The sequence below is a fragment of the Carettochelys insculpta genome, chromosome 30, assembly GCF_033958435.1.
Source record: "Carettochelys insculpta isolate YL-2023 chromosome 30, ASM3395843v1, whole genome shotgun sequence".
NCBI classification, from domain to species: Eukaryota; Metazoa; Chordata; order Testudines; family Carettochelyidae; genus Carettochelys; species Carettochelys insculpta.
In genome coordinates this window covers 8,830,617-8,857,193 of record NC_134166.1, presented here as the reverse complement: position 1 = coordinate 8,857,193, position 26,577 = coordinate 8,830,617, and the positions used below count along the sequence as shown (strand labels likewise).

At 44.2% G+C, this 26,577-nt stretch overlaps 1 protein-coding gene across 1 annotated transcript in view; it reads left to right on the top strand.

Moving 5' to 3' along the window:
- The first annotated feature begins 296 nt into the window (after positions 1-296).
- Positions 297-26,577, top strand: part of LOC142004015 (putative PIP5K1A and PSMD4-like protein) — a 74,360-nt gene continuing 48,079 nt past the window's right edge. The window contains exons 1-6 of the mRNA XM_074981435.1: positions 297-591; positions 10,796-10,834; positions 18,808-18,842; positions 20,089-20,178; positions 24,016-24,146; positions 25,283-25,400. Of these exons, the coding sequence (XP_074837536.1) occupies positions 534-591; positions 10,796-10,834; positions 18,808-18,842; positions 20,089-20,178; positions 24,016-24,146; positions 25,283-25,400 (471 nt within the window). The 5' untranslated portion in view covers positions 297-533. The remainder of the gene's footprint in view (positions 592-10,795; positions 10,835-18,807; positions 18,843-20,088; positions 20,179-24,015; positions 24,147-25,282; positions 25,401-26,577) is intronic.

The following is a 26,577-nucleotide window of genomic DNA, read 5'->3' as shown; positions in this document are numbered from 1 at the left end:
ACCAGCAGCGCCAGAGTGACCTGATGCAATGATGAGGTCGTGACATAAGGCGCCATGGCAACAGGAATGAAGTTATGAGAAGTCATGTTATGTTACCATGGCAACATCCTCCTGTTACTACCATGTGCCAGGCCCACCCTTTGACATCCAGCTTAACGGAATCCTTGTTTTTGTGGACTCCTCCGCTGTCATGTGACCCATGGACGCCTCAACGATGGCGTCAGTCCGTCCCCCCCCCGCTGCGTTGCGCATGCGCTGCAGTCAGTCCAAGCGCCCTGCAGCTCCCCGCTGGGCTTAGCAATAACAGGCGGTGCCCGCACCTGGGAACCTCATCTTTGCCCCCTCCCATCCGGGCTGAGTGGTTCGGTCCGGAGCTGGCCGCGCGAGTCCAAGGCGTCGGGAACGACCCACCCTGTCTAAACTCGAATGGTGCTGTCCTGAGCTGCCGGCGACACGGGGCGGGCGGCACCAAGTGAGGGGCCCCGGGGGTGGAGTTGCTGCCGGCGGCCAGAGGAGCAGGGAGAAGCTCCAAAATGGCGTCGGCCGGCCCCGAGTCCGGGGGCAGCAGCAGTAGCAGCGCCGGCATCGCGGGTAAGGGGGCGCGTCACTGAGGGGCGGCGGTTGGCTGTGACCTCCCTCAAAGCGGTGGGACCTCCTGTAGGGAGCGGGGCGAGCTGGGGGCCCAGGCCCCTGTGAGGTGTGGGGGAGCCGGAGCCGGAGCCGGAGCCGGGCGGGAGCTGTCCCACTTCCCGCCGCCGCGTGGCTCTGCCCCTCCCCTGCTCTCCGGCTCCGAGCCAAGGGGCGATTCCCTTTCTTAGCAAGCGGGTGCAAGAGCCGGGGGGCTCCCCTGGAACGGGTGGGGGTGTTAGTTGCGAGGGGCTGGGGCCGGGGTGCGGAGGGATGCTCAGGACCAGGGCGCTGAGTGCAAGTGGCGGGGGGGTTGCTGTGCGGGGTAGGGCTAGGGCCAGGGTGCTGAGGGCAGGTGGGGGGAGGTGCTGGGGGGGATGCTCAGGACCAGGGCACTGAGGGCAAGTGGCGGGGGGGTTGCTGTGCGGGGTAGGGCCAGGGTGCTGAGGGAAAATGAGGGGGGATGCTAGGCAGAGGGCCCTCAAGGCTGGGTGTAGGTGAGGGGAGTATGTTAGGTGGGATGCACCTTGCCCCTGTATTTTCCACTTGGGGCTGAAGCCTTTGTCTGAGGGGATGCCCTGGCTTGTGCATGCCCCAGCTACTGGGGGAGTGGGAGGTGTTACTAGGGCTATTTGAGGAAGTGGATCCATGTCTCAGAAGCCCAAGCAGGACTTGCTGGTCCTTTCTGTTGACGGAGGAGTGAAAGGTTTTGTCGCTGCTGTTGTATCGCCTCTGAAGTCCCAGTTTTTTCTCTTTATTAATTCAAAGCAGGATCAGAGATGGTGTTGACAGGAGCTGGAAGGAGCTCTGACTGCCATTGGAGGCCAATAATAATAAAAATGGGGTTATGTTAGCTAGTCACTCCTAGGAGAGAAAGGGAAATACTTAGTACTTACACTGCTCTCTTTAGAAAGGGAAAGAAAGCTATGCTAGTCTATATGCTATCAAAACAAAAAAGCAATAAAGTAGCACTTTAAAGACTAACAAAATAATTTATTAGGTGAGCTTTCGTGGGACAGACCCACTTCTTCAGACCATAGCCAGACCAGAACAGACTATATTTAAGGCACAGAGAACCAAAAATAGTAATCAAGGTTGACAAATCAGAAAAAAATTATCAAGGTGAGCAAATCAGAGAGTAGAGGGGCAGAAGGGGGCATGGGGGAGTCAAGAATTAGATTAAGCCAAGTATGCAAGTAGGCACAACACAGACACACAAACACTCCTGATCCACAAACCGGTCAGCCTACATTTTAAAGGAGTGGGCCATTCTGTTAATGACTTAAGAGTCTGCAGTCTTACTGAAGAGGAATTTTCACACTACTTTGGAAAGAGAGGCTGAACTCTCTTTTATATTCAAATTTGACACATTAACATTTGGTTTGAACTGGGATGCAAATTTTATGGGTCACTATAGGGGCTCTTTTGCATATTTGGCTTAATCTAATTCTTGACCTCTCCCCCCCCGCCCCTCTACTCTCTGATTTGCTCACCTTAATAATTTTCTTTTTTTTTTTTTTTTACTGATTTATCAACCTTGATTGCTATTTTTGGTTCTCTGTGCCTTAAATATTGAGTCTGTTCTGGTATGGCTATGGTCTGAAGAAGTGGGTCTGTCCCACAAAACCTCACCTAATAAATTATTTTGTTGGTCTTTGAAGTGCTACTTTACTGGTTTTTTGCTCTCTTTAGAGTGGTTCATGGATATTAATTCTTTCAGTATCTTTGGGGAGTTACTGAAACCATTCTGTTTTTACAAGAATGGGGTTGGGTCTATAATAAGAGGCCAAACTCTAGCCTCTGGCTGCAATGCAAGTAAACTTTTTAAAAAGGGTTTTTGTTTATATTCCAGTCAGTCCACTCTTTGTGATTTGTTTATATATGTATCCCAAGTTTATCATTTATTGCACAGGCTTTAAAATCTTTTCACCTTCTCTGTTTCCTCTTGCCCATCACTTAGGGATTTGTCTGTACTACTACTCTTGGAAATAGCCCAGAGTGGTAGCAATGGGAGAAGCTCTGGTATAGACAGGGCAGGGTGTCATCTAGAGCTGTTCTAAGAAACATTAGTAAAACATAGAATATAACATTATAAACTAGCACGGCTTCCTCTCTGTTATTAGTAAAACAGTAAAAGTGTTGTCTACTTTAATGCTACCATTGTTGTTGCCACTTTACTCAAAAATAAGTACAGAGAGTCCTTTGGGACAAGTGATGGCCATTAAGCCTTTGACTGTCTTATGGGTTTTTAGATCTTCTATTCTTTGACTCATTAGCAAATGCTGGTTTAGATCCCTCTGTTTCAAATGATAATTGTCTTATCTTGTGATCTTACTGCTGTGCCCCTGGAGAATGCAAACTCTGGTCCTGAGTTCAGCAACCATCTTTTTGAGGATTTAAGGATAGCTTGGTTCTCTCTTCAACATTGCTGCTCCTGGCATATTTGCAGGTTTGTGAGGCTTCCAAGGAAGCAGAGTACAGTTCCTTAGGCAGAAGGAACATAGTTGTTGGATATTAAAAATGCTTTGTTGTCTTCGATGTAGAGAATGCTCCCTCCCACCCCACAATACAACTAAAACCTCTTAAAGACATGCTATGATTTGTTAGGGCTCTGTCCACACTCCAGTCACACGTGTTACTTTTTACCCTCTGGTGTGTTACTCATTTACTTGCTTCTTTCAGCATGCATAAAGGGGATGAACATTTCTGAAACTTCCCCCCTTTCTTCCTTAAAGTTCGCTCATGCAGAGTTTCCTCCACCCTCTCTGCATGACATGGAGATGTGCCTCCTTATTTGTTTTTTTTAAACTATATATGGAACCACCCAAGAGGATCAGGTCTTATTGCTTTCACTTTGAAGTAGGATGACATGTGCCAAAAGTACCATTGTGAGATTTTTGGATGCTTGGTTCTTTGTGCGGTTAGTGCTTTAACCAATCCATAGATGTATTTGCAACTGAGTTTGCATTGTAACCTTAGTTTTGGGCCCCCTCACATTTAAATTTCCAAACAAAGCCTGAGACTCAATCTAATTTTTACAGCAGAGAGAAACTTTCTGACAAATTTGAAGTGAATCACACAACAGGGTTTGGAATTATGGTACATAAATAGATATCGACAACAATTCAAGTATTTTAAGGTTACCCTATTGGTAGCCCTCCCCACCCCTGCACAAAAAAGCATAAAGAAAGATAATTATTTGATCTCATCTAGTCAAAATCTAATACACAGAGCGAAATACCATTCGAATAAACTCAAAATAAAGATTTTTAAATACCTAATAAGTAATATCTTAATGACATCAAATGACTCATTTTATATCCAAATTAAAATAATTAACGTGCTGATGTACAACTAAGTAGAGTCTTAGCAAAAAGATTTTCCAAATCTAATGTAATCTATGATGCTATACATTTATTTATGTAGTCGTACAAATATAGTTTGACATTTAGAATTTTGTATTTTTTCTAACAAGGTGAATGACATTGATTATTTACTAAATAACTTTTTTGCTCATAATTGATGTCAAGCATCATTAGGTTGGTAACTGGAATTTAAATACACAAAACAGGATATCAAAATTCTTTTTATTAAAACCAGCCTTTATTTCAGTACATGAATTGTGCCATGTAGAGCTTGGTGTGTTTTTGCCCTGATTTTCTTCTCTATGTAAAAAGCAGCCTTTAATTCAGAATTTTTTGATAGAAGCTCATGGATTCAGCAGATTTATTTTTAGCTAAACATTCAACATATAAGTTTTGGCCTTGTATAGTATTAAATTCAGATTTTGTTTTAATCAGATTAATTTTTAAAAAGGTTAACTACTTTATAAAATCTGATTTTTTTCCCCTCCCCTATCAGCTATTTTTACCCACCCTGTCAAACTTCAAATGATCTGTAATGGGTAGTCAACAACATGATTGCTCTTGTAAACTATGCATTGTTGTTTTCCCCGTTCTAAACTAGCACTTTCACTATTGCTACAGTTAATGGAGTTACAAAAGAAAAAAAACATTGCAGAAAAACTTCATCTGCTTATGTTTGCAATACACCTGCTGACATCTGCCAAATTGCCCTGTCCTTTAAGACAGAGAGGAGAGGTGGAAACTGGTGATTTGAAAGAACATAGTGTATTTGCTTTTCTAATCAAAATACAAACCTGTCTGTCAAGATAGTTTAGAAAGAGGAGCTTGAAACTACTTCGTTTTGTGCTAAAACAAACCAGTGCCACATGACTGCTAGTTTGTTCTGTTAGAATACAGACTAAGTGGCTACCTCTCTGTTACTATTCATTTTGTGATAGTTGATGATAAAACTGCAGCAACATTTCCTGAGTGTCTTAAAATTGAGACCACTTCTGGAAAATGCAACCAATCCCAACCCCCTTTAACGCTGCCATGCATTGTTAAAGGGGTACCCACCTTACCTTAATCCTCTTCATGCCACTCCAGCTAGTTCTTTGCTTGTATACACCCTTGTGGAAAAAATGGTGTGTGAAGCGTTTTATTTTTAGGTGGCTGGTTCAGTTACAAACCAGATTAGTAGGGAATGAAAATTGTTACTACTTTGTCTGGTGGTCTTTGTCCAAATTACACTACAGTGGCATCTGGCCACTACCGTTGACAGTGCAGGAATAGAGGCCAGGGACTGAGCTTATTCCTTAATGTTTCTCTCTACACAAGAATCTGGAATAAGGGAGGGTAGGATTTTAAAGTGGATTAACTTTTTCTGATTCTCTGTATATGAACACTAACTCCAGAATGACTGCTTATTCTGAGTTAATATAAGCATATGGTTTATGCTAATTCAGAATAAGGGCACACGTGTTTTGGAATAGAGGCCTGTCTGCACATAAACAGCTACAGTGACACAGCTGTCCTGCTGCAGTGCTTTGGTGAAGACTCTACCTATGCCAACAAGAAGGATTCTCCTGTTGGTGTAGGTAATCCACCTACCTGAGATGCTGTAGGTAGGTTGATGAAACAATTCTCGCATCCACTTTGTGCTGTCTGCACTATGGATTAGGTCAAATTAACTGCATCGCTCAAGGCTGTGGACTTTTCACACCCCAGAGCAGGTTGTGGGGCTACTGAAAAATCAGTCGGGGAACATACAAGTGAGGAGCCAAAAAAACCAAAATCCACACCTCATTGATGATGTCCCCAACTATGGGCTGTGGGGTTGGGGAGGGAGGGAGCGTACAGGAGCAGGCTGGGAATTGGAGCGGGAGGTCTGAGTAGGTGGAAGGATACAACAGTGGTTTGGTGATCTGGGCCAGAGTGGGGTGCAGAGGATGGAGGGGTCTGGACAGAAGCAAGTACAGGAGTGGGCTGTGTGTTTGGTATCTGGCCAGGAGTGGGGTGCAGGAAAGGGATGGGGGCCTGGGCAGGATAGAGTGTGCAGGAGTAAGCTGAGGGTGTGGATCTAAGTGGGGAGGGAAGGTGTGAGGGGGAGGGATCAGGAGTGAGGGGTTTGGGAGGAAGGGGGCAGAAGCAGGGTAGGGAAGTGGATTGGGAGGGTGGGTGCAGGAAAGGTGTGAGATGGGGTCTGAATGGGAGGGGGCACAGGAGCGGTCTGGGTGATTGGTGCAGTTTACCTTTGCAGTATCCCCAGACGCACATGGCTCTGTGCCCCATCCCCTCTGCTCCCAGGCACCACCCTCCACTGCTCTCATTGGCTAGAATTTCGTCCAGTCTCAGCAGTGACATGCCTCTGGGCACAGTGCTGGAGTCAGCTGCTGCTCCTCCTCCCTTTCCTGGGCTGAGGGAACAGTAGAGAGCAGCCGTGAAGCCTGGAGCAGTTTCCTGCCCCCAAGCCTCTAACCAAGCCTGTTGTCTGGATCAAGAGTATGGCTTGCCTGATCAGACTCATGAGCCTTGGTGTTTCAAATCCTCTACTCCATGGTATGCTGGATAGTAAGGAGGGCAGATCCAGACCATGGGCAGGGGGTTCCCCACTCATGCCCCAGAGTGACAGTTATACTAACCTAATTTCATAGGGTAGCTGAGCCTAAATAGAGTTAATCAGGAGTTGCTCACTGGATAGGCAAACTCTTAGAACAGTCCTCCAGCTCAGGACCAAAGTACCTTGACGCTGCTGCTTGTGCAATATCTCTTTGGTAATACAGAGCTTAACTCTAGAGTTGTCCGTTTCACAGCTGACAGACTAGATTCAAGGCAAACTAGAAAATGTGGTACAGATATTGTATGTAGCTCTTGGTCTTTGATTACTTTGTGACATCGCAGTTATGATTATAAATGCTATTTAAAATGTCTTTTAATCCCTGTTCTCTCCCTTGTTCTGAGAGCTATAGCTTTTAGGCAACAGAATGGCATTCTAGAGGTAGTCTGAATTCTATTCTGCTGGAAAACAACAATTAGCCTTCCCAAACATGGTCCCATTGCAAAGTTTTGGCCAAGCGTGGCCACACCCATTATGTCCCACACAGGCCTCTAACTCACTGGGTGTGGCCACACTTGGCCAAAACTTAGAAATGGCCATGCTAATGGTCAAATCGAAGAATATTTATGAGGCGCTGAATTGAATATTCAGCACCTCATTAGCATTCACATGCTGCCGGCCGCAGCGCTTTGAAACCACTGCTTTTGCATGCACATGGCTTGGCGCAACTAAACGAGGGTCCTTTTTGAAAGGATCCTGCACATTTCGAAATCCCCTTACTCCTCTCAGCTATGGTCCTTTTGAAAAGGATCCCTGTAGCTGTGCCAAGCCACGAGCTTGCGAAAGTGGCGCTTTTGAATGCTAACGAGGCGCTGAATATTCAGTTCAGCACCTCATTAGTATTCTTCAGTTTGGCCATTAGCAGGGCTGTTTTGATGGTTTGGCCAAATGTGGCCACAGCCAATTTGTATCTGTAGAAATGAGCCACAGATATCCTCATGGACATCTGTGCATGTGGACACCAATAGATATCTGCAAATTTGCTGGGTTCTAGATAGAAAATACTTCCTCATCTATATCCACAAAAATAAGCTGTGGATATAAAACAGATATCCACAGATTTGTAGGGCTCTACCGTGAGTAACCTCTATTTTCTAATCCCAACTCCCTTTGTGGCCTTGGGTGAGTCACTTAGCATAAATTTCTTTTCTGGGGAATGGAGCTAGCACTTACACATCACAGAGGTGTTGAAAGGGTTGTATCAAATACTCTACAAAGCATTCTTGTCACCGTGCTCTTGCTTTCAGAAATGCTGAACTGTCTTCTACACATATTGAAGCCTGCTACCATGTCTCAAGAAGCCAATAAGCTTAACATACATACATTTGCCATGGAAATGTTTTCTCCTTGTAGAAACAACACTCACACGTTCACATCTAGCCTTTCTAATTCCATAGGTTTGTGTTGCTGCACTTGCTTGTTGTTTCTTACTAAGATTTAATTGTATTGTTTCATCTTTCTATAATGGTCTGCCTCTTCTAAACATTTTAATCCTTGTTACCAAACAGTCCACATCCTCAGCTTCCTGTCTGTTTGGTGCTATTCCTTCTTTACAGATGAGGAAATTGAGGCAGAAGTAGTATTGGCAAATCACTTAGCTACAGGGGAATGTGTATCAGAGCCCGGATGAGAAGTCCTTTGGCACAATTTTCTCATTTTTAGTCTAGAATTTCCATGGTTTTCTTCAGTCGCAAAAGCTGCTTGCTCCACATCTGTGAGCCATTCATTGAGGTCTCTTGTCTGTCCTACATTTGCTCTCCACAATGCAATATGCATAAATCTTGCATTTGTTTGGCAAATCTTGATATGAGTCCTTGGAGTTGCATAAATCTGATTACCATCTCATTTTCCCACTTTTCTGCAAAATGATATTAACTGCTATCTTGAGCACAGCTGAAGCCACCAACAAATGTACTTTATGATCCAAAGTTGGTGGTGCCAGTTTATTACTGTCTTATACCACAAATAATCAACTCTCGCTGTTCATGAAACCTGGGTTGTTAAATCAGCAATAGGGTAAGGACTTACGATGTAGAGAGAAATAGCAAGATGTCTGTCAGAAAGTCCATTTAATGTGTGGTCTCACGGAACAGTTTTATTTGCAACTACAAATGCACTTGAGAACGATGATCTTTTCCAAGCATTGCTTCTGGACCGGTGATCAGAACACAGGAAAAAAGAAAGGTCTACCAGCTTTTTACAGAACACTCACCAGAGACCTGACCTATGCCCATAAACAAGGAGGGGCAGGCACCAAGGGCATAAAGTCAGAGGTGTGGAAAAATGACGGTGTGGAATTATGTGGGGTCACATGCTCCCTCCGCCACCAGATTTCTATCTTCCCTTTAGCACAGTGGTTTTCAGACTTTGGGGCGCACCTCTGGGGCGGCTTGCCATGCGGTTTGAAAACTGTTGCCTCCTGCCAGGGAAGCTGTTGGGAGCTGCTCAGACCCTAGGGCACTGGCTGACTGCAAGGCTACCCTCCCCTCCCTGAGCCAGGCTATCTCTGCATGGCCAGGTTTTCCCCAGGCAGGGCAGGCTCAGCAGGCCTGGGGATCCTCAGTCAGCTCCAAGTGGCATCTCTGGCCAGCACTGAAGTCTTTGTGGGAGAGGCAAGAGCACATTAGGGTGCAGCTCAGAGCTGTGCGGTGTGCCTGGCCATGCAGAGGCAGTATGGACAGAGGGCTGTTGGGCAGCCAGCACCCCAGCTGTTACAGTGCAGAGATCCAGGGGACTGAGTGAGTTGCACAGCACCCATCAGTGTCTGATTTGCTAGCAGGTGACTTCTTCCAAACTGTGGAGTGTGCCATTTGAAAACCTTCATGCTTGGACTAAAGGTAGAAATCTGTGAAGTGGAAGGTTTGTGATTCTGCATGGCCCCCCTCCCCCTGCGTTGCCTTTCCGGAGGCATCTATGTGCACGAAGGCCTAGTTAAGGGTCTAGGCCTGATTCTAAACCCAGTAAAATCAGTGGAAAGCCTCCTAATGACCTCAGGTCTGAAAATAGTTGCTCTTAAGGACATCTGCTATTGCATTTGTTATGGTAGTTATCTCCAACAGCAAGTTTATAAATCCCATGTTTCTATAAGTTTACAGTGCTCACTTCCTAATGTGAGTGCAGAACTTTACTTACAAAGTTTAAGGAGTTGAGGAGAGAAGTTTGAAAAATTGTTTTGTTCCTTCCCAACTTTTGTTCCTTGCCAAAGCTCTTTGTGCAATAATGGAATAAAGTCCACAGAGCTTCCTGTGTTTTTCTATTTCTGGATTTTTTGATGTCTGAGCTCAGCTATCTGTATTAGGTATTTATAAAGTGCCAGTCACTGTAGCTTCTAATCTCTGACATATGGTTTATTCCTGTCCTGTATAGCAACAAGAAGAGCTTGCTATGATAGTGTGGTGCAAAAGGTTTAGAGTTTTCCTGTGGACTAATCTCCAGTAAACTGTAATGGTCTCAGTGTGAGCCTAATCATTGTCAGCTGCATCCCAGTAACTTGAGAAATATCTCATCTAATTCTCTGATCCATTAATTCATAATACAAGTGAAGTATCAGAACAGGAGACTGCATTTATGCCTGTGTTAATTTTGCAGACTGGTAGCAAACTGTGGTAACAAGAATAAGAAGTTTGCTACAAAATTTAGCAAGTCTTAATCCAGAGGTTCTTCAATAGCAAATTTAAATCAAAAACACTTAGAAACATTCTTAATAAGTTGCTAAATCTATTGGTTTAGAGAAATTCAAAGTGGCATTCACTGCTTGGCCTTCCAGCCAAGATCAAGTATTTAAAATATATGTATATCCTTTTTTAGAGGACTGTATTCTGACCTGGGAGGTGGACTGAGCAATATAACAGATTTCTTCCATTTCCAGCTATTAGCATCAAGAATGTTGTTCATATTTTTCATTCAGGCCTGGATTCTGGAGTGTCCAAAAGAACCTTTTACCAAAAGCAAAAGAAGTATTTAGACACTATCTTCTAGAGCTGTAAAAGAGTTTTTGTTGTGAATGAACTCAAGAAGGCAAGAGCATCTTATAAATAACTCAACATGTACTTTTATTTTTGCACAGTGTTCTCTTTCTTCCCTTGCAAAAATCATATTTCATCTCGATAAAATTTGGTCCTGTAACTTTAGCCACAAAAGTGTTCTTTTTTTTAAGGGTTGAGGTTTCAATTAATGTTTTTTCTTTTTACTTTGTTTTTCCTTGTAGATTTCAGCTTTTTGTGCTGCTCAGTATCATCTCAAAGAGGTAGACAAATTCCATATATATGCCTCAGGCGCATGGGTTTTCTTCCTGTTCAATAACCAATAGCAAACTATCCACTTCATATAACTGTCTTGGCTTTTAAGAAGAGACAGAATCAAGCGTTTCCTGTGCTTAGTAGATGGTTCTATAACTTTGCTCAGTGAAAGCTGCTATTTTAATTAAATGGCTTTTTTAAATATGTGCATGTTATGTGAAAGTAGGAGCAAATTCCTAGCATCTAAACAGCTCTGTGTGCGTGCCAGGATTATTCTAGTTAGGGTCAATTTATGCTATCATACCTCTTTGACACGTGTTTCCGAAATTGTCTTTCATCTACAGAAGTATTTAAAGCCATCATAGTTGGAAGATTTTTTTTTTTAAATGTTCCTCTCCAGTTGCATGCTGGAAGGGTTGAGGTGAAACCTGAAATTGGGAGAGGAAATGGAGATACGGACTCATTCCTCATAAGAGCTTCTAGCTGCTTTAGTGCATGTTTGTTTGATTTGGCCCTGATGCTTAGCTTTTAAGATGCTTCAAACGCTGAAGAGTGTAGCTATTGATGAGTTTGGGTTTGGCAACATTTCCACTTTAAAGCATGAGATGCTACTGAAATTTGTCTGACCAGCTATATAAAAATAAGAACAGGTGGCTGTGAATCATCCAAATTAGCATACCCATGCACTAGACAAATGAGTGATGTGAGAATTTGACCTGAATTTGTGGCACACAGGCCTTTTCAGAGCAGTTTGCAGACTGTTTAACCAAAAAAGCATCACAATACCTTTGGCATGGCTTTTAGCCTGATATTTCTGTGATGTTCTGTAAGTAGTATACTCCTTGTGGTGATCTTGTGCTGTTTTCAGACAGCTTCTGTTTGCCTTGCCTGCTACATCCTCCAGTAAGTAACTCTCTATGGAGCCTGAATTCTGGTGGGGGTGAAGATGTAGATAATGTCTGCCACTTAGTCGGTGCCTCTGTAATCTCAAAAAGACCAGGCACAACATTAAACCACAAAGATAATCTATACTGTTGTAAAAGGAGAGACATCTGTCCCACTCCTGCTGGGTCCCCAAGGCTGGAGCTGCCAATGAAGCTCCATACCCTGGCTGACTCCCAGCCCCATGTCTGCTGGGGTTCCTCCAGCCCCAGCCAGGTCCCCTGGGCTGGACTTGCTGGTGGAGCTTGGTGCCCTGGCCAACTGCCGGAGTTCCCCCAGCCCTGGTGGGATCCCCAAGGATGAAGCTGCCAGGCTTCCCCACCCCCAGTCCCAGGGGCAGGAGCTGCCAGGGTTCCCTTAGTTCCCCGGGGCTGGAGCTGCTGACAGAGCTCTGCACCCCTCCCAGCTTCCCTGGTTCCCCAGCTCCAGCCCTGGGGACTTTTTTTTTTTGAAAAACACTCATGAATTTAAGGTGATTGAACGCATTTTCAGAAGCACTCAGCCACAAGCTAAGCTTTTCTAAAGACAGTAAATGTGCCGACTGAGTTTGCTGATGTGGTTGCCCTTCATTTCTCCACATATTGCAGAAGTGGTCATTTTAAGAAAGAGGATCGCTAGCTTCCTTGCATGGAAAGTCTTTAGGCTACATATACACTAACGAGTTTTGTCCACAAAACTTACCTTGACCCCCAAAAGTTGACGCAACAAAAATTATCAGAGGCCAGTCACACTTTCTCCCTGTGTCAGCAGATCATACCCACCTAGAAGGCACCATCATCAACAGTGTGAGCACTGATCCTAGCACATCTTGGGATTCCCTCCGAGTTCTCCCACAGTTTCTTCAGCTGCTAGGAGCAGCGTCATGAGTAGCCCTGTGAGCTCTCTGTGCTGAGCACATCAGAGCAGCATAGCAATTTGTTCCCTTCCCCCTGCAGCAGCAGTCTGCCTGTGGCTGTGTTCTTAGTGCAGGGCAGAACAGGAATATATTACAATACCCTTTGTTCTCCAAACACACTCAGCTGTCAGATACTTCCCTGAGCTTTGAAAAGCGGGGGAGGGGGTTGCCTGCAGGGCAGCAGAGATCAGGGCAGGCACTGCAGGATACTGGAAGAAGCCAGTTCTGTGGACAAAACAAACAGGGATGAAATTTTTATCATCAAAACTGAGCATTTTTCCCCTGATAAAAGTCGCACTGTTCTGTTTCCGAAAGGCAGTTTATGGCGGAAAAAAGTGGTAGTGTAGTTTCCACTACCGTAGTTTTTCACTATTTTCTGTCTCCATGCAGGACTGGCCTGTGGAAGGGTGGGGGCTACTACCCAAGGCTGAACATCAAAGAAGAAGCAGTCAAGTAGCACTTTAAAGACTAGCAAAATAGTTTGCTAGTCTTTAAAGTGCTACTTGACTGCTTTTTGTTTTGATAGTGTACAGACTAGCACGGCTTCCCATCAAAGAAGGTGTTAGAGCGCAGGTGAAAGTTAGCCAAAGCATTTGGTTTCAGGAGGAGGCACAGCACACTCTCAGCCAGGCGTCCCAGGACTTCCTGCAGGCTGCCATGTTAGGCAACAGGCCAATGAAAGAGGCTGGCTGGGGCATGGCTCCCCACCCCACCCCAATCTGGGATTGCGTCAGCCCCTGGAGCCCTTTAGGGAGGGCATGGCAGAGGGAAGACTGAAGCTTCCCCACTCCCCTCCCAATTTGTGTGGGAGCTCTGCTTTGCTGTCTTCCCCTTCACATCGGGAAGGAAAGGGAAAGCGTCCAGGTGGCTGCATTTCTTCCTCTGGCTGGGCTGGGCAGGGCAGGGGGCAGACAAGATGTGCACTTTCCCCTCACTCCCTGACGGCGACAGGAAGAGAACAGCCAATAACCCTGGTATGAGTCTTTGGGCAGGGTGAGTGGGTTCAGCCCCTCTGCCCTCTCCACATACACCAGATTCCTGCTCACTGTCCCACACCCTGACTGCTGCACCCCATTACACACCACCCACCTGCCCTGAGCCCCTCACAGCCCCAACCCTCTGCCCTGATGCCTGCACCCCCACACTCCAGCTTTCTGCCCTGAGCCCCTTCTCACACCTCCCAACACTGACTTCTGCATCTCTTCTCTCCGGATCCCTGAACAGCAAGATACAGTGTGGTAGGATGGAAGGGGGCACAGTGCAGGGGTTAGAGTTACAGGAGGGAGGTGAAGGAGTAGGAGTGTAGGGAGATTTCAGGGTCTAGGGACAGGGAGTAGGAGTAAAGAGGCTACAGTGTAGGAGACGGGGTAAAGGAGGGAGGTTCAGACATTAGGGGCAAAGAGGCCACTGTGGGATTCTGGGTAAGGAGGGCGGGGAGCATGGGGAGCCCATGGTGAACCAGAAGCAATGAGGGGCACCTAAATGCAAATTTGACTACAGTGACATTTTTCTCTAAAGCCTGCTCTGCTCTGTATGATGCTTCCCTCTGGCCAAAACTAGTAATGCTTTAACTGAGCAAGCTTGTGAGTTTTCAGGAAACTCCCAATGTTTTACAGGAGTTGAACACTCCTGTTTACATTTGTCTCCCATTCTGCTAGAAGAGACTCCTGCTGCAAAGCATTAAGTATCTTTATTGTGAACAAACAGAAATAACCTGTTTCCTAGTCTTGTAGACTTTAAGGCCAAAAGGGACCATCATGATCATCTGGTCTGACCACCTGTACATCACAGTACCACCCATGCCTGCAATAGGTTGTAACCTCTAGCCGAATTACTGACGTCCTCAAATCTTGATTTCAAAACTTCAAGTTACAGACAATCCACCATTTACTCTAGTTCAAACCAGCAAGTGACCAATGGCACGTTGCGGAGTAGCAAAAAATCACAGGGTTTCTGCCAATCTGATCTAGGGAAAACGCCTTTTCCACTTCGGATAGGGTGCTCAGTCAGACTCTGAGTGTTAGAGCAAGACTGTTCAGCCAGACACCTGAAAAAGAGTCTCCTTATGATAAAAACACTGTAGGGCAGTTGGATATTGCAAGGACGGATATTGCACATTTGTTTAGAAATAAATGAACTAGAGAAAAAGGAGGGAGTGCTTCCTGTCTTGCACATGATGGGTGTGTGCTGGTTACCGGTCCCTGTTATGGCATACAGTAACTTTTCTGTTTTGACTACTGATCTTTTCCTGTAAACAATAAAACTTGATTGGGACATAATGTGCATCTTATTTCCAAATAGCTGTGGGAGAAGTTATAGCGTTCACTGGGATTATGTGATGGGAGTCTGGTCTTTCTAGCAGTTAGACCCAGGAAGTAGGAATGGGGATTCATAGAATCCTAGAAACGTAGGCATGAAAGGGACCTTGAGAGGTCATCTTACGCCAGCCTCCTATACTTGGCAACACCAAGTAAACCGAGCCTAGACCATCATTGACAGATGTTTGTCTAACGGATCTTTAAGTTCCAGTGATGAGGATTCTGCCACCTCTCCTGGAAGTCTGTTCAGTGCTTAAATTTCTTTACATTTCTAATATCTAATCTAAATCTCTCTTGCTTCAGATTAAGCCAATTACTGCCTATCCTGCCTTCAGTGTACATGGGGGATATTTGATCACTGTCCCTTTTATAATAGCCCTTAACATACAGTAAACCCTCAATGTAATGGACTGATGTAAGGGAGGGGTGTCTTTTAAACCTGAGAGTCTGTTAAATATAAGCGTTTACTGCCCACTCACCCCAGTACCTCCTACTCTTCTCCCTCACCCCCTAAAAATGCCCACAGCTCACCAGAGCCACCACCACTGGAGCTGCCAGACCCACAGGTGAGGCCCCTGCCGCACAGCTAGAGCTGTCCCACCATGTGGCTGGCAGGACCCTGCCATGCAGCTAGAACTGCCCTGCTGTAGCCTGGAGGAGTCACCACATAGTCCTCCCACCAGGGGTGCAGTGCTTATGTGAGTGCCATCTGCCCACATACACATCCCACCTCTGGTGGGAGGAGCACGTGATTGCTCCAGCCGCGGTGGTCGAGGCAGCAGTGGAGGGTTTAGCCATGGCGCTTGGAAGTGACAGCCACAGCAGCAGCGGCTTTAGTAAGGTGTCTTACTTTTTGAGAGGGGTGAGAAGCGGGATTTAGGATTTTACAGGAGCCGATTTAGCAGACTTCAGGAACAACAGCAAGAGAGGGGAGGTCTGGCGGACATCAGTTGTTCCCAATGTTCACTAAATTGGGGTCCATAAAATTGAGGGCTTATGGTACTGAACTACTTTCATCAGCTCTTCACCTTGATTCCCACTTTTTAACCTTCTAAACATTTTATCGTTTTTATTGTTCTCTTCTGGACTCTCTCCCATTTATCCACATCTTCCTAAAGTGTGGCTCCCAGAACTGGCTACAGGATCCAGTTAAGACCTCCTCAGTGAAATGCAGAGACAGTTTCTACACTTCTCTTCTCAGGCCTAGTCCTGATAACTGCTGTGTGTCTTCAGGCAAATAATTGTATGTTACTCTAAACCCCTGTGAAACAAGTGCCTGTCTCACAGGGTATAGAGGCCAAATGAATATGATGTAGTTTGGAATACTCAGTTGAGACTGAAGTGCTACAGAAATGAAAAGTTAGAGTGATAAAGTGTTTTTTATATTTGTATTTTTGGTTGGGGGGTGCATAATGTCTCTTGGCTGTAATTAGAAAGGTCCATTTGTCTCATTTGAATAAATAGCTTTAGGTGAATCCTCATAGAATTTAAGGTTTAAAAGGGATGATTAATAACATAGCTAATGTCCAACATGATGGGACTAGCTTTGCTACTCTTTCAGTGTGACGACTAAAGAATGTTTTATTTGCATACTTATAGAATAGTTTAAAGGAAATAGGACTTAGTTGCTGCTGAACAGGTGTTGCATCATGATGAGTGAGTTACTTCCTCCACCACTGCATCCTAGACATTGACAGTTTGGAAAGCCTTGTTCAAAGCGGACACCTAGACTGCAAGGTGACAGTGAAGCATTGTCAGTCTTGTGAATGCAGCATACTGAAACACTGGGTTATGGCTGTATGCCTTCTGTTAACAGGACTGAAGAGTATAAACTGGGGTCAGCAACCTTTCCAGGATGGAGTGCTGAGATTTGACCTTTTTACTTCTACAATCTGAGTGTCGGTGATACTTTTTAAAGTCACTAATAGTCCTACTTACAAAAGCTTCATTTTATACTTAAATAAAGATGCAGAACTTTACCTCTTAGATGGTGGTTGGTATCGTTAGCTGGTCCTTTGTTAATCCACAAGCAAGCAAGCTCCAAGCTGCATCAGGGACCAGGGGTGGGGCTGAGCTCCTGCCACATGTGCCAATGAAAATCAGCTTGTGTGCCACTCTTGGTACCCGTGCCAGGGGTTGCTGACCTCTGGTGTAGACATTAGGTTCCATCTGGCAATGTTTGCCTTCAGACCCATTTTGTTCTGTAATGACAGAACTTTCTGTTTGGAGCAGGCCAGCAGGAGGGGGATCCATGAACAAAAGCTATTTACTTGAACTGTCAGGGATTGAACAGTGGCAGCAGAAGCTTGAAAACATCCTTTGCTTGGGACCTGTGTCCTAGGACAAATGGCTCCATTTGATGTGCAGTAATGGCTGCCCTGCTAGCTCAACTGCCTTTAGTCTTTGCCAGTGGTTTTCAACCTTTTATTTCATTTGCTAAGCACTAAAAAGTTTTGAAAGGGATACAGAGTCCTCTTGGAAATCTTAGATACAGTCTGTGGACCATCAAGGATCAGCAGATCAGAGGTTGAAAGCCACTGGTCTATGGCCTTGTGTAGCACAGCCAGTTGCAAGTCAGTGCATATAAATACAAGTGTGCATTACTCATTTTTTATGAAGAGCACGGAATGTACTGGGAGAGGGAGGGAATAAGTCCTCAGTGTGTGGAACTTCAAACAAAAATTAGAACTTGTCATGACATCTTTCTTGCCTTCAGGAGAAAATAGAGGTGGAAAATCTCTGTGTAGCCAGTCACTATATTCTCGCTTGGGTTAGTGAAAAGTTTTGGGCATGGAATTTTGTTGCTCATTGTTTGATCTTTGATGAATGGATTGGAGGGATGGCTACATTTCACTGTTGTGTGTTTTGTATGCTTTGCTAAGATTCTGTTTTCTCACTACCAGAAAACACTTAGTTTTTCTTCGCTCCTGTTTTTGAATGACTCGGATTGCCAGGGATGTGTAAGACTGTGGCTCTCACCCCTGGAGCACGTGCTACCGTAAAGCTGGAAGTTTTTTTTGTCCCAGGAAGAGGAAGAAATGCAGGTTTCCCCATGACTTCATTTTATGTGAGAGCAGCATCTCTGCTTTTGCAGTTCACGGCTTTTTTCTGAGCCTTGTTGACTATCTGTGTGGTGGTTTTGTGGCTTAGACAAACAACCACAAAAGAGGATCATTGTCAGTTTCTGTTCCTGTAGCCAAGAAACAGGACTGGAATCCCAGCCTCAAAAGATGGAAAAGGTAGTAAATCAACTCACAGACATTTAGCCCTAGTATTTGTCTAAATCTTGACCTTCTACTTGAAGGATTTATGTTGTGATTTTTAAAAACCCCTGGCAATAAGTTTGTATGGGAAGTGCTGACACTGCAGCATCACAAAGTTTAAACTATGAAAATTGTGTCTTTGACGTTATAATTTTAATTAATGGTTAGTTAGAGCAATATTAAATCTTTGTAACTCAGCTGAATTTAAAGTTATATCAGTTTACACCCTGTCTGAATTTGGCCCTGAGTGTTTATACCCAGCCAAAACATTCTTGGAATCTAGCTGAGCAGGGAAGATCAGAGTAGCAAATAGTTACACTGTAAGAGATAAACAAAGTTAAGTTGGGATGGCTGTGTGGTAAGCAGAATGACATTTCCTTGTGGCCTGAAAAAAAATTCCCTGTGCTGTGAGCAAGAAGAGAAGTTGAGAAGAAATCAAACATGAGTCAGTGCTTTCTGAGGTTCATTAAAACATCCAAACTGTGGCAGAATGTCATTTTTTTTCTGAAACACATAATATTCTGTTTTTTTGCTAAATTTCTCTTAAATTTCTATCTTGACAGGGTCAGCGACCTTCAAAAAATCATTCACTTCAGAGGTAAGACACTGCTCCAGAAATTGGTGTGCTTAGTTCCCTGGGCATGGACATAAATAGATACTTTCAATGAACTTAGGCACTTTGAGCTCTGTATATGGCTTGAATCTGAAAGAAAAAGCAGGGAGCAAAGATGAACAAGCAATTATAAGCCAGCTCTTTGCAGCCTTATTCGCTTGTGAAATCAATAGGCCTTTGTTCTTTATGAAGAGAATTGGATCCATTTCATAGCCTAACATCCCTACAATTTCAAATGATTCCATGCCACCAAAATGCTACATAAATGTCATGCCGCAGACTCCGAGGTCAACTAATTTTGACCAAGAAACATAGTTTATAGAGCAGCAGAATGGCTCTTTACACAGAAGACACTGACTCTGACAAGTTTCCAAGGAGTCATAGAGTAGTGCAGACAAGATGCAGCTAAAATTTCCACCTCTGCCTGACAAACTAGATCAGTGTATACTGCCAACCTAGCTCACTTTCTCAAAGGCCTGAGGTCTTCTAAGTGCATGCCTGTACTGCAGTCACAGGGTGTAATAGCAGTTTGAGCACACAAGCTAGTTTGGTCTAGCTAGCTCAGATACTGGAACAGTAAAGCTGTGGCTGTGTGCGCTTGAACATGAGATGTGCAGCTTAATATCCGTGCTCACTGGAATAAAGCTAGCTTGAGTTTGTTTGCTGAAGCTACAGTCATGCTGTGTAATTGCAGTATATCCGTACCCTTGATAGAGACTAGTTGTACCAGAAAAAAAGGCAAAAAGTAATTGCAACCTGAGGTCATTTAGGACCAGTCTGCTAAAAATTAAAGCTCCAGAGAGCAACTTGGAAATTCTCTCCTTGTTTGGGAACCAAAGTTCTTCCCCTCCATCCCTTTATTCAGATTTCAGATCTGCATCACACAGAGAGCTCCTGAGACACTAGTATCTCTCTGAAGTTCTTTAATGTCAGCCAGCTGTTCTGAATCTAAGCCATATAATATCCCCCTCCACATTAATCATCAGAAGCAGCATGTGAAGGTTAGTGGTCACAGCATGTGGTGCTCCATCTTGACCCAAACAGCATGCTAGGACTCATAGTTTTCCGTGTTAAAGTGGAAGTCAAAAAGAAATATATTATAGGATTCCATGGTCTTGCTCTGAGAGATACAATGTAACCCTCTGTAGCTATGCCTCTTGATTCTAGGAAGGAATATACATCTGGGGATATTGGTTTTAAAATTTCTTTTTGTCTTCACCCTGACTTCTAGATGTCTGGTTCTTCTGGGCAGCCTGGCTCACAGACTATAAGAAAAGGTCATAGAGGAGTAGATTCCACGGGTGAGACTACATATAAAAAGGTAGGTGCCTCTCACCTAATTAATCTGATTATTTTCATTCTCCTATTCACTAAATTACTGCTGCCCAGAGCACCAGGGTTTGTGACTCATTCTATTGAACATAAAAGGTTGGGTAATTTGCGTGACAAACATTCAAGAAGATCTCAGTAGGAGCAAAGACTGGCGGGCTGCAAATACTGAAGGGTTGAATATGTGCTTCTGGAGTAGTTTCTCAGCTTTGGCCTTCTAAAGACAGAACTTTTTTTTTTAAACCTCACCCCATTTGCTTCTGAGCCTCTCATTTACTGGGTGCGCACTCTGCTATCTGGACATAATAGCAACCACAGATTGTGATTTTGCTGGATTTTGCTTTACAACAGGCAGATTGTATGTCTGTTTCGTAAACAAGCCTATGAAGGTAGGGATTTTTGGACACTGCTACTAACTTACGTTGGACTTTGTCAGTATGTGCCAACTTGCTTTGAAACGAGTGGTTTTCTGTGTGTGGATTAAATGGATAATGGCATGATCCAGGCATTTCAGCAGCTCTCGTTTCATGTAAGTGGAAATTTCTCGTTTGAGATCGTTAATCTGGCCATGTTTTAGTAGCCAGATATTATTTGGTGATGGGGTTTGCTCTTCTAGAGGGTGCTTGGAGTATAAGAGAACTGAGTGTGTAAGAGAGAACAGCACTTCTGTTGAATCTAGTGTCTTCTAATAAAGATGACTGTGTTTTAAGCTTGGGGTTTTCAGCTCAGATCCACAGAATCCTGAATGGCTGATGAGGATGAGTTAGAAGTACTGGTTGGGAGAGGGCAACAAGCAAATTGGAATAGACAACACAAATTGTAGGGACCCCAGAAACTTATAACAAGGGGATTCCTACTGGAGTTACCTAGAAATGACTAGCAGGCTCTCCTGGCTTAAGTTGGTGGTTGTTGTGGCTATGCCTCTCCCTCCTTTCCCTGAAGCAATATGTTGATTAATTCTTTCTGCCCTTGTTAAAACAGTTGTAAACAGGCAGGTGACTACACAGTTTATGATGAAAGGAAAAATGCCCACAGCTTAGTGGCAACCTCTTTGCCCCCAGGATAAAGCAGCAATGTCAAGATGGTAGTTTCTTATCTTTAAAGTGAAAACTACCTTTTAGGTATGAGCAGTAGTGTGGATGCTGAGTTTGCATGGATTTTTAAGCAATATTAATCTTAAAAGGCAAAAAGGAAAGGTATTTACGAGAATGTGAGAAATCCAACACATTCCAGGACCTGGATAGTAAAGAAAATAGAGATGCTATGAAATGGTTTAGATTAGAATCTGATGGACTCACGAAAAATGTGAATTTTATTCTGTAACTTACTGCATGACATTGGATAGGTCTCTTACTCCATCCCTGTTTACCTTCCGCTCTGTCCCTCTCCCTTCCTTCCCATAAGTGGACCCTTTCCCAACTATGTCCACTGCCCAAAATAATAGTAATAATAATGGTACCTGTTTGCTGCCATCACACTGTCCATGCTGCTTTGTGTTCTACTTCTTTCCCCACTGTCTGCCTTTTTAGATGGCAGGCTCTTTATTTGTGAGTGTCTAACACTATGGGGTCTCACTCTCTCCTTAGGCGCTACTGTAATAAATACAATGGGAAGTGCATTTATTCATTTTTGAAAGATTTTGTAGGTACTCAAATGAAAGCCAGAGCAGTCATTTAAGAAGCAAGGGAGGGGAAATCTGGGTAAACCAAACTGTACTTGCTCAAAATGGAGTGTGTCCTAGTCAATCCAAATTAAACTTTCACAGAGTGCCTTGATCTTAAAAATTGCTGTGTTTCAGGACATCTTATTAGTTGCACAGTGTCCCTTGGCACCTGTCTGGGTATTGGTACAGTATAGTAAACCCTCAATTTAATGGAGGAATGGTGAGAATGGGTGTTCATTAAACCCAGAAGTCTGTTAAATACAAGGATTTACACACACACACACACACACACACACACACCCACCCACCCCACCCCCCTGGAAAAAAAATAAAGCCGCTGACTCACTGGAGCAGCTGCTGCTGCTGCTGGAGGAGCCTCTACTGCCGGGGCTGGAGCTGCTGGACCCACCAGGTGGCCAAAGCTGCCTGGTTTAGAGCTGCTGGAGCTGCCACACACTTCTCCCACCAGGGCTAGGGTGTGTGTGCGAGTGATCTGCCCCATACCTGCGTGGCAGCTCTGGCAGCATTCCAGGCTGTGGTGGAGGGTTCAGCAGCTGGAAGTGGCTGCTCCAGTAACTCTCCTTTCTTTGGCAGAGGGGAGATTTTAGGATTTTATGGGCACCGATTAAGCTGACCTCAGGAACAATGGAGGTACTGGTGGATGTCCATTGTTCCCAAAGTCCTCTACATTGGTGTCTGTAAAATCAAGGGTTTCCTGTATTGTCTGTCAGAAGAACACTATCCATGGAGTCACCTGCTCAGGATTTTGTTTCAGATTCAGTTGACTTGTATATAAGCAGAATAAAATGTCCGTTAACTTCACGTTACACAAATACAGCTTGCATCTGTTCCTCTGTAGTTTTAACAGCCTGTACAGCAGGCTTATGCCTTATAGGCAGGGAATTGATATGGACCATGTAACTTCAGTAGTTATCAAACCAGTCTTATCTGCATCATACTGGAAGATTCATGACCATGTTTAGATCCAGCTAGAGCTACATGTATTCAAGGCCTAAGACAAAATCACGTGCTCTATAGGCAGGAGCTACAGGAATATAATAGTGCATTGTTCTTGGACAATTTATGCAGAGCAAAGTTTGCGCCCTCACTACGGTTTGTTTTTAAAGCTATAATGACCAGCTGTCAGTTTGGCTTAGAAGGATCAGATTTTTATTGGTAAATATGAGTTTTACCACACGCATGCTAACTGACAGATGTTTCCTAGTTTGAAATAGGTAAACAGAAATGCTGCTTGAGAACTTAGTTTGATTTTAACGATATTTGCTTTTTATATATTGACAGTCTATGTTTTGACTGTTGCAAATATTAAACTCTTTGAATCTCAATATCTGCATAATTAAATTGTCTGACTCCCCCAGTAATTTCTTGAAACTGCAAAAATGTAGATCGCTAAAAGTAAGGAAAAAAAATTCTAAAAATAAACATTATTACCATGACCATTGTGTTTATAAAAAAAAAAAAAAAAAAAAAATTCTGCCAATGTACATACACTATGTACAATGCACCGACGCCATACTCATCTTCTTCCTAGAGGAAAGAGAGTAGTTATTTTACAACAAATGATTTTACCTCCTTCCAAGGTGTTCTGCTCCTGCCCATAGAGCATATGAAATGAACACCTTGGAAGGAAGTAAAATCCAGTCTTCATAAGGCCAGGTGAATGGTGGCTGCGTTGGGAATCAGTGCGGCAGAATGGAGATAAAATGAGAGGAAAGGATTATGGTTTTGTCAGGAAAGTAAAGGAAACCCCACTACTAATATATGGTAAAAACTAGTTGATCAGTTGCTCTTCACATGAATGGAATATGGAGCCCTCATTGCCTTAATTTGGCAGCAGCTTAACTAGTCTTGAGACGTTCCCTTTTATGTGATGATCTTGCTGCACTGTGATAGTTACGTTTCCCATGGAGCAGATTGACATGAAAGGAAGCAGCCAAAGACTTGGTTAGCCAGCTATAGGGAAGCAAAGAAAGGATGCAGGGACTGAGAGCTGCAAAGTACCATCCGATCTCCCGGAAGGCTGCTCTTTTTAATTGGAGCTTATTTTTGCCTGAAGTTGGTCATCCATTTCACCCCTTTCGTTCCAATTTGTAACTTGCTGCTCCATGACAGATGGTTGACTTCCTGTTTTCTTCTCCCTTGCAGACAACGTCATCTGCCTTGAAAGGTGCTATTCAGCTGGGCATCACCCACACGGTGGGAAGCTTGAGCACCAAACCAGAGCGAGATGTTCTCATGCAAGACTTCTACGTAGTAGAAAGCATTTTCTTCCCCAGGTGAGTGCTCATGCGCTGTTCTGTAAAATGCTTTTACTCAGGCTGATCCACTGTAAGATGAGTCTTCCTGTGGGTTATGAGGTGGTACTGTTCTCTTAACCTGTCTAACCTATAGGTAAAGTTAAGAAAGCAACAGTGATTCCCTAAAACAACTCTGAAGCACACAATAGTATGGTGCAGTGATGGGCAACCTAAGCTAGTGAGTGGGCTGCATGAGTGGCCCTCCTTCATTGCAGTGGGCTGCAAGATTGTCCTAACCAAGAAAGTCTCCCTGGGTAGGGTAGTTTTTCTAATTGTGCCTGCGTACCTAGAATTTGTAGGGTATGGTGATTGAATTTTAGCAGCCCTTTGGATGCAAAGGGACCACGTGGCTCTCAGTCAGTGGCGTATGTAATCAGTATGCACCTTACTTCATGTGCCTTTACTTTACGCATGTGTCACTTTTGCAACATTGGTAGGAAAAAAAACTGCATGGACAGAAACCAGCAGAATCTAGCGTCCCTGCCCATGGGCAATGGTAAGCAAAATGTCTTGGGGGCCACACACAGAACCTTGATGGGCTACAGGCTGCCCACGACTGTTGTTGTGGCTGGCTCTGCACTTAGTGATGCAGCAACCACAGAACAGAATGTACTGAGGCCCTAATTTTCAGTATTACTCAGGCTTTCCATTAGAGAAGCATTCACAAAGATTGTTCTAACATTATATATAGCAAAAGAACACCTGCTGGAGAGCTGAGGGCATGCAGGGGTTAATGAAAGAGAATTTATGACAGTGGTTCTCAGCCTGAGGCCCATGGCTTGAGAGGGGTGGGGCTCCATATTCTCACGCAGTACTGGATGCAGCCCACAATGGTAAACAAGCTGAGAATCACCAATTTTAAGGTGATTTAACCAGCATGTGATGAAGTGAGTCTGTGCTCACGAAAGCTCATGCTCAGAACTTTTCTGTTAGTCTATAAGGTGCCACAGGAGCCTTCGTTGCAATTTTAAGGTGTTAATCTTGCCTGGTGATCTGTGTTTTCGGTTTGCAAAATGTCATCTGGTGTGGCCCTTCTTTATTTTTAATAGAGGCCTTTAAAGTACAGTGTATATTTCTAAATGTCTCTTTCCTGCCCCCCTCCCCCCCCTCCACAGTGAAGGAAGTAACCTGACTCCAGCTCATCACTACAATGACTTCCGGTTTAAAACCTATGCTCCTGTAGCATTTCGCTACTTCCGCGAACTGTTTGGAATACGGCCAGATGACTATCTCGTAAGTCACTGGGGAAGTCAGTTTTATTTGTCTCATACCCAGTAACTGATATTTTTCCTTTATTTCCCAGTAGACGTGGACACTGTCCTGTCCCCACCAACGGATATTGTCCCAGCTTCATTCTCTCCTTTGAGTTTGCCTTGAACATAAAGTCTTTGGCTGGGACTGCACTTACAGCCAGTTTCCTCAAGCAGGCAGTTTAATATTTATCCCTGTTGAGATTACTTGCCCCTTTTGATGACTACTGCCTTGTTCTGGAGTGTAGTAAATGAGACCTGTCTGGTCTGTCAGATTCTTAACAGCGTTTTCTAAACTGCCATGTAGAGTTCTGTAACAATTCCATTTTGATCATGCTTCTTAAACATCTTCCCTTGAGATTTTCCTAGCCTGGACCCACTGAAGGCTCCCTTGCAAGCGCTGCCTAATCCCAGGGTAGCCAAAGCAGTGCCTGCAGCCCACGGACCTCACAGGGCCAAATGAAGCCCACTTAATTCTATTGAGCAGCTCCCATCTGTGATGTGGATTTCAGGCTGCTAGAATCAAAATGGAGTTATGCACACAGGGCCAGGTAATCTTTGCACTGTGCCACTGTGTTAGAAGTAAGAGCAGCAGCCTCCTGTGAGGTGTGGGCTTTGCTTATAGGGACCATTTGGTGGCTGGAAGATGTTGCCCTTTGGCAGTTTGATGGGCCAACAGTTTCAAAGGAAGGACCAATACCTTTAATATAGCAAGCAGTTCCACTAACCCAGTGAAATCCTGGTCTATGACTAGAGCTCCAAGGTGCTATGGTAATACAAATAGTAATAGACAGACACCTGGGGGAGGGAAGCTTCTGACACCTCACAGGCTTATCAGGGTATCTCCATGCTTTCATGTAATCTTGCCAAATGAAATATGTTCTAGCACAAAGTTATGGATGAGAGAAAGCACCAACCTGAGCGCCCCGGATTCCAGAGACAGTCATATTGGGTGCTTCCCGAACTCAAAATGCTGTGCTACAACTTGCTGTGCTAGAGCTCTGCACCCTTTTCCTAAAATGTACCCAAGGGTTATCTAACTTAAAGAACTAGTAACCAGTCTATGTACTGAATTGCATATTTATCTGTGGGCAGTACATGATGCTGCCATTTACTGGAGCAGCTCAAAGTGCTTTGCAATAGTTTCAGTTCTCCGTACT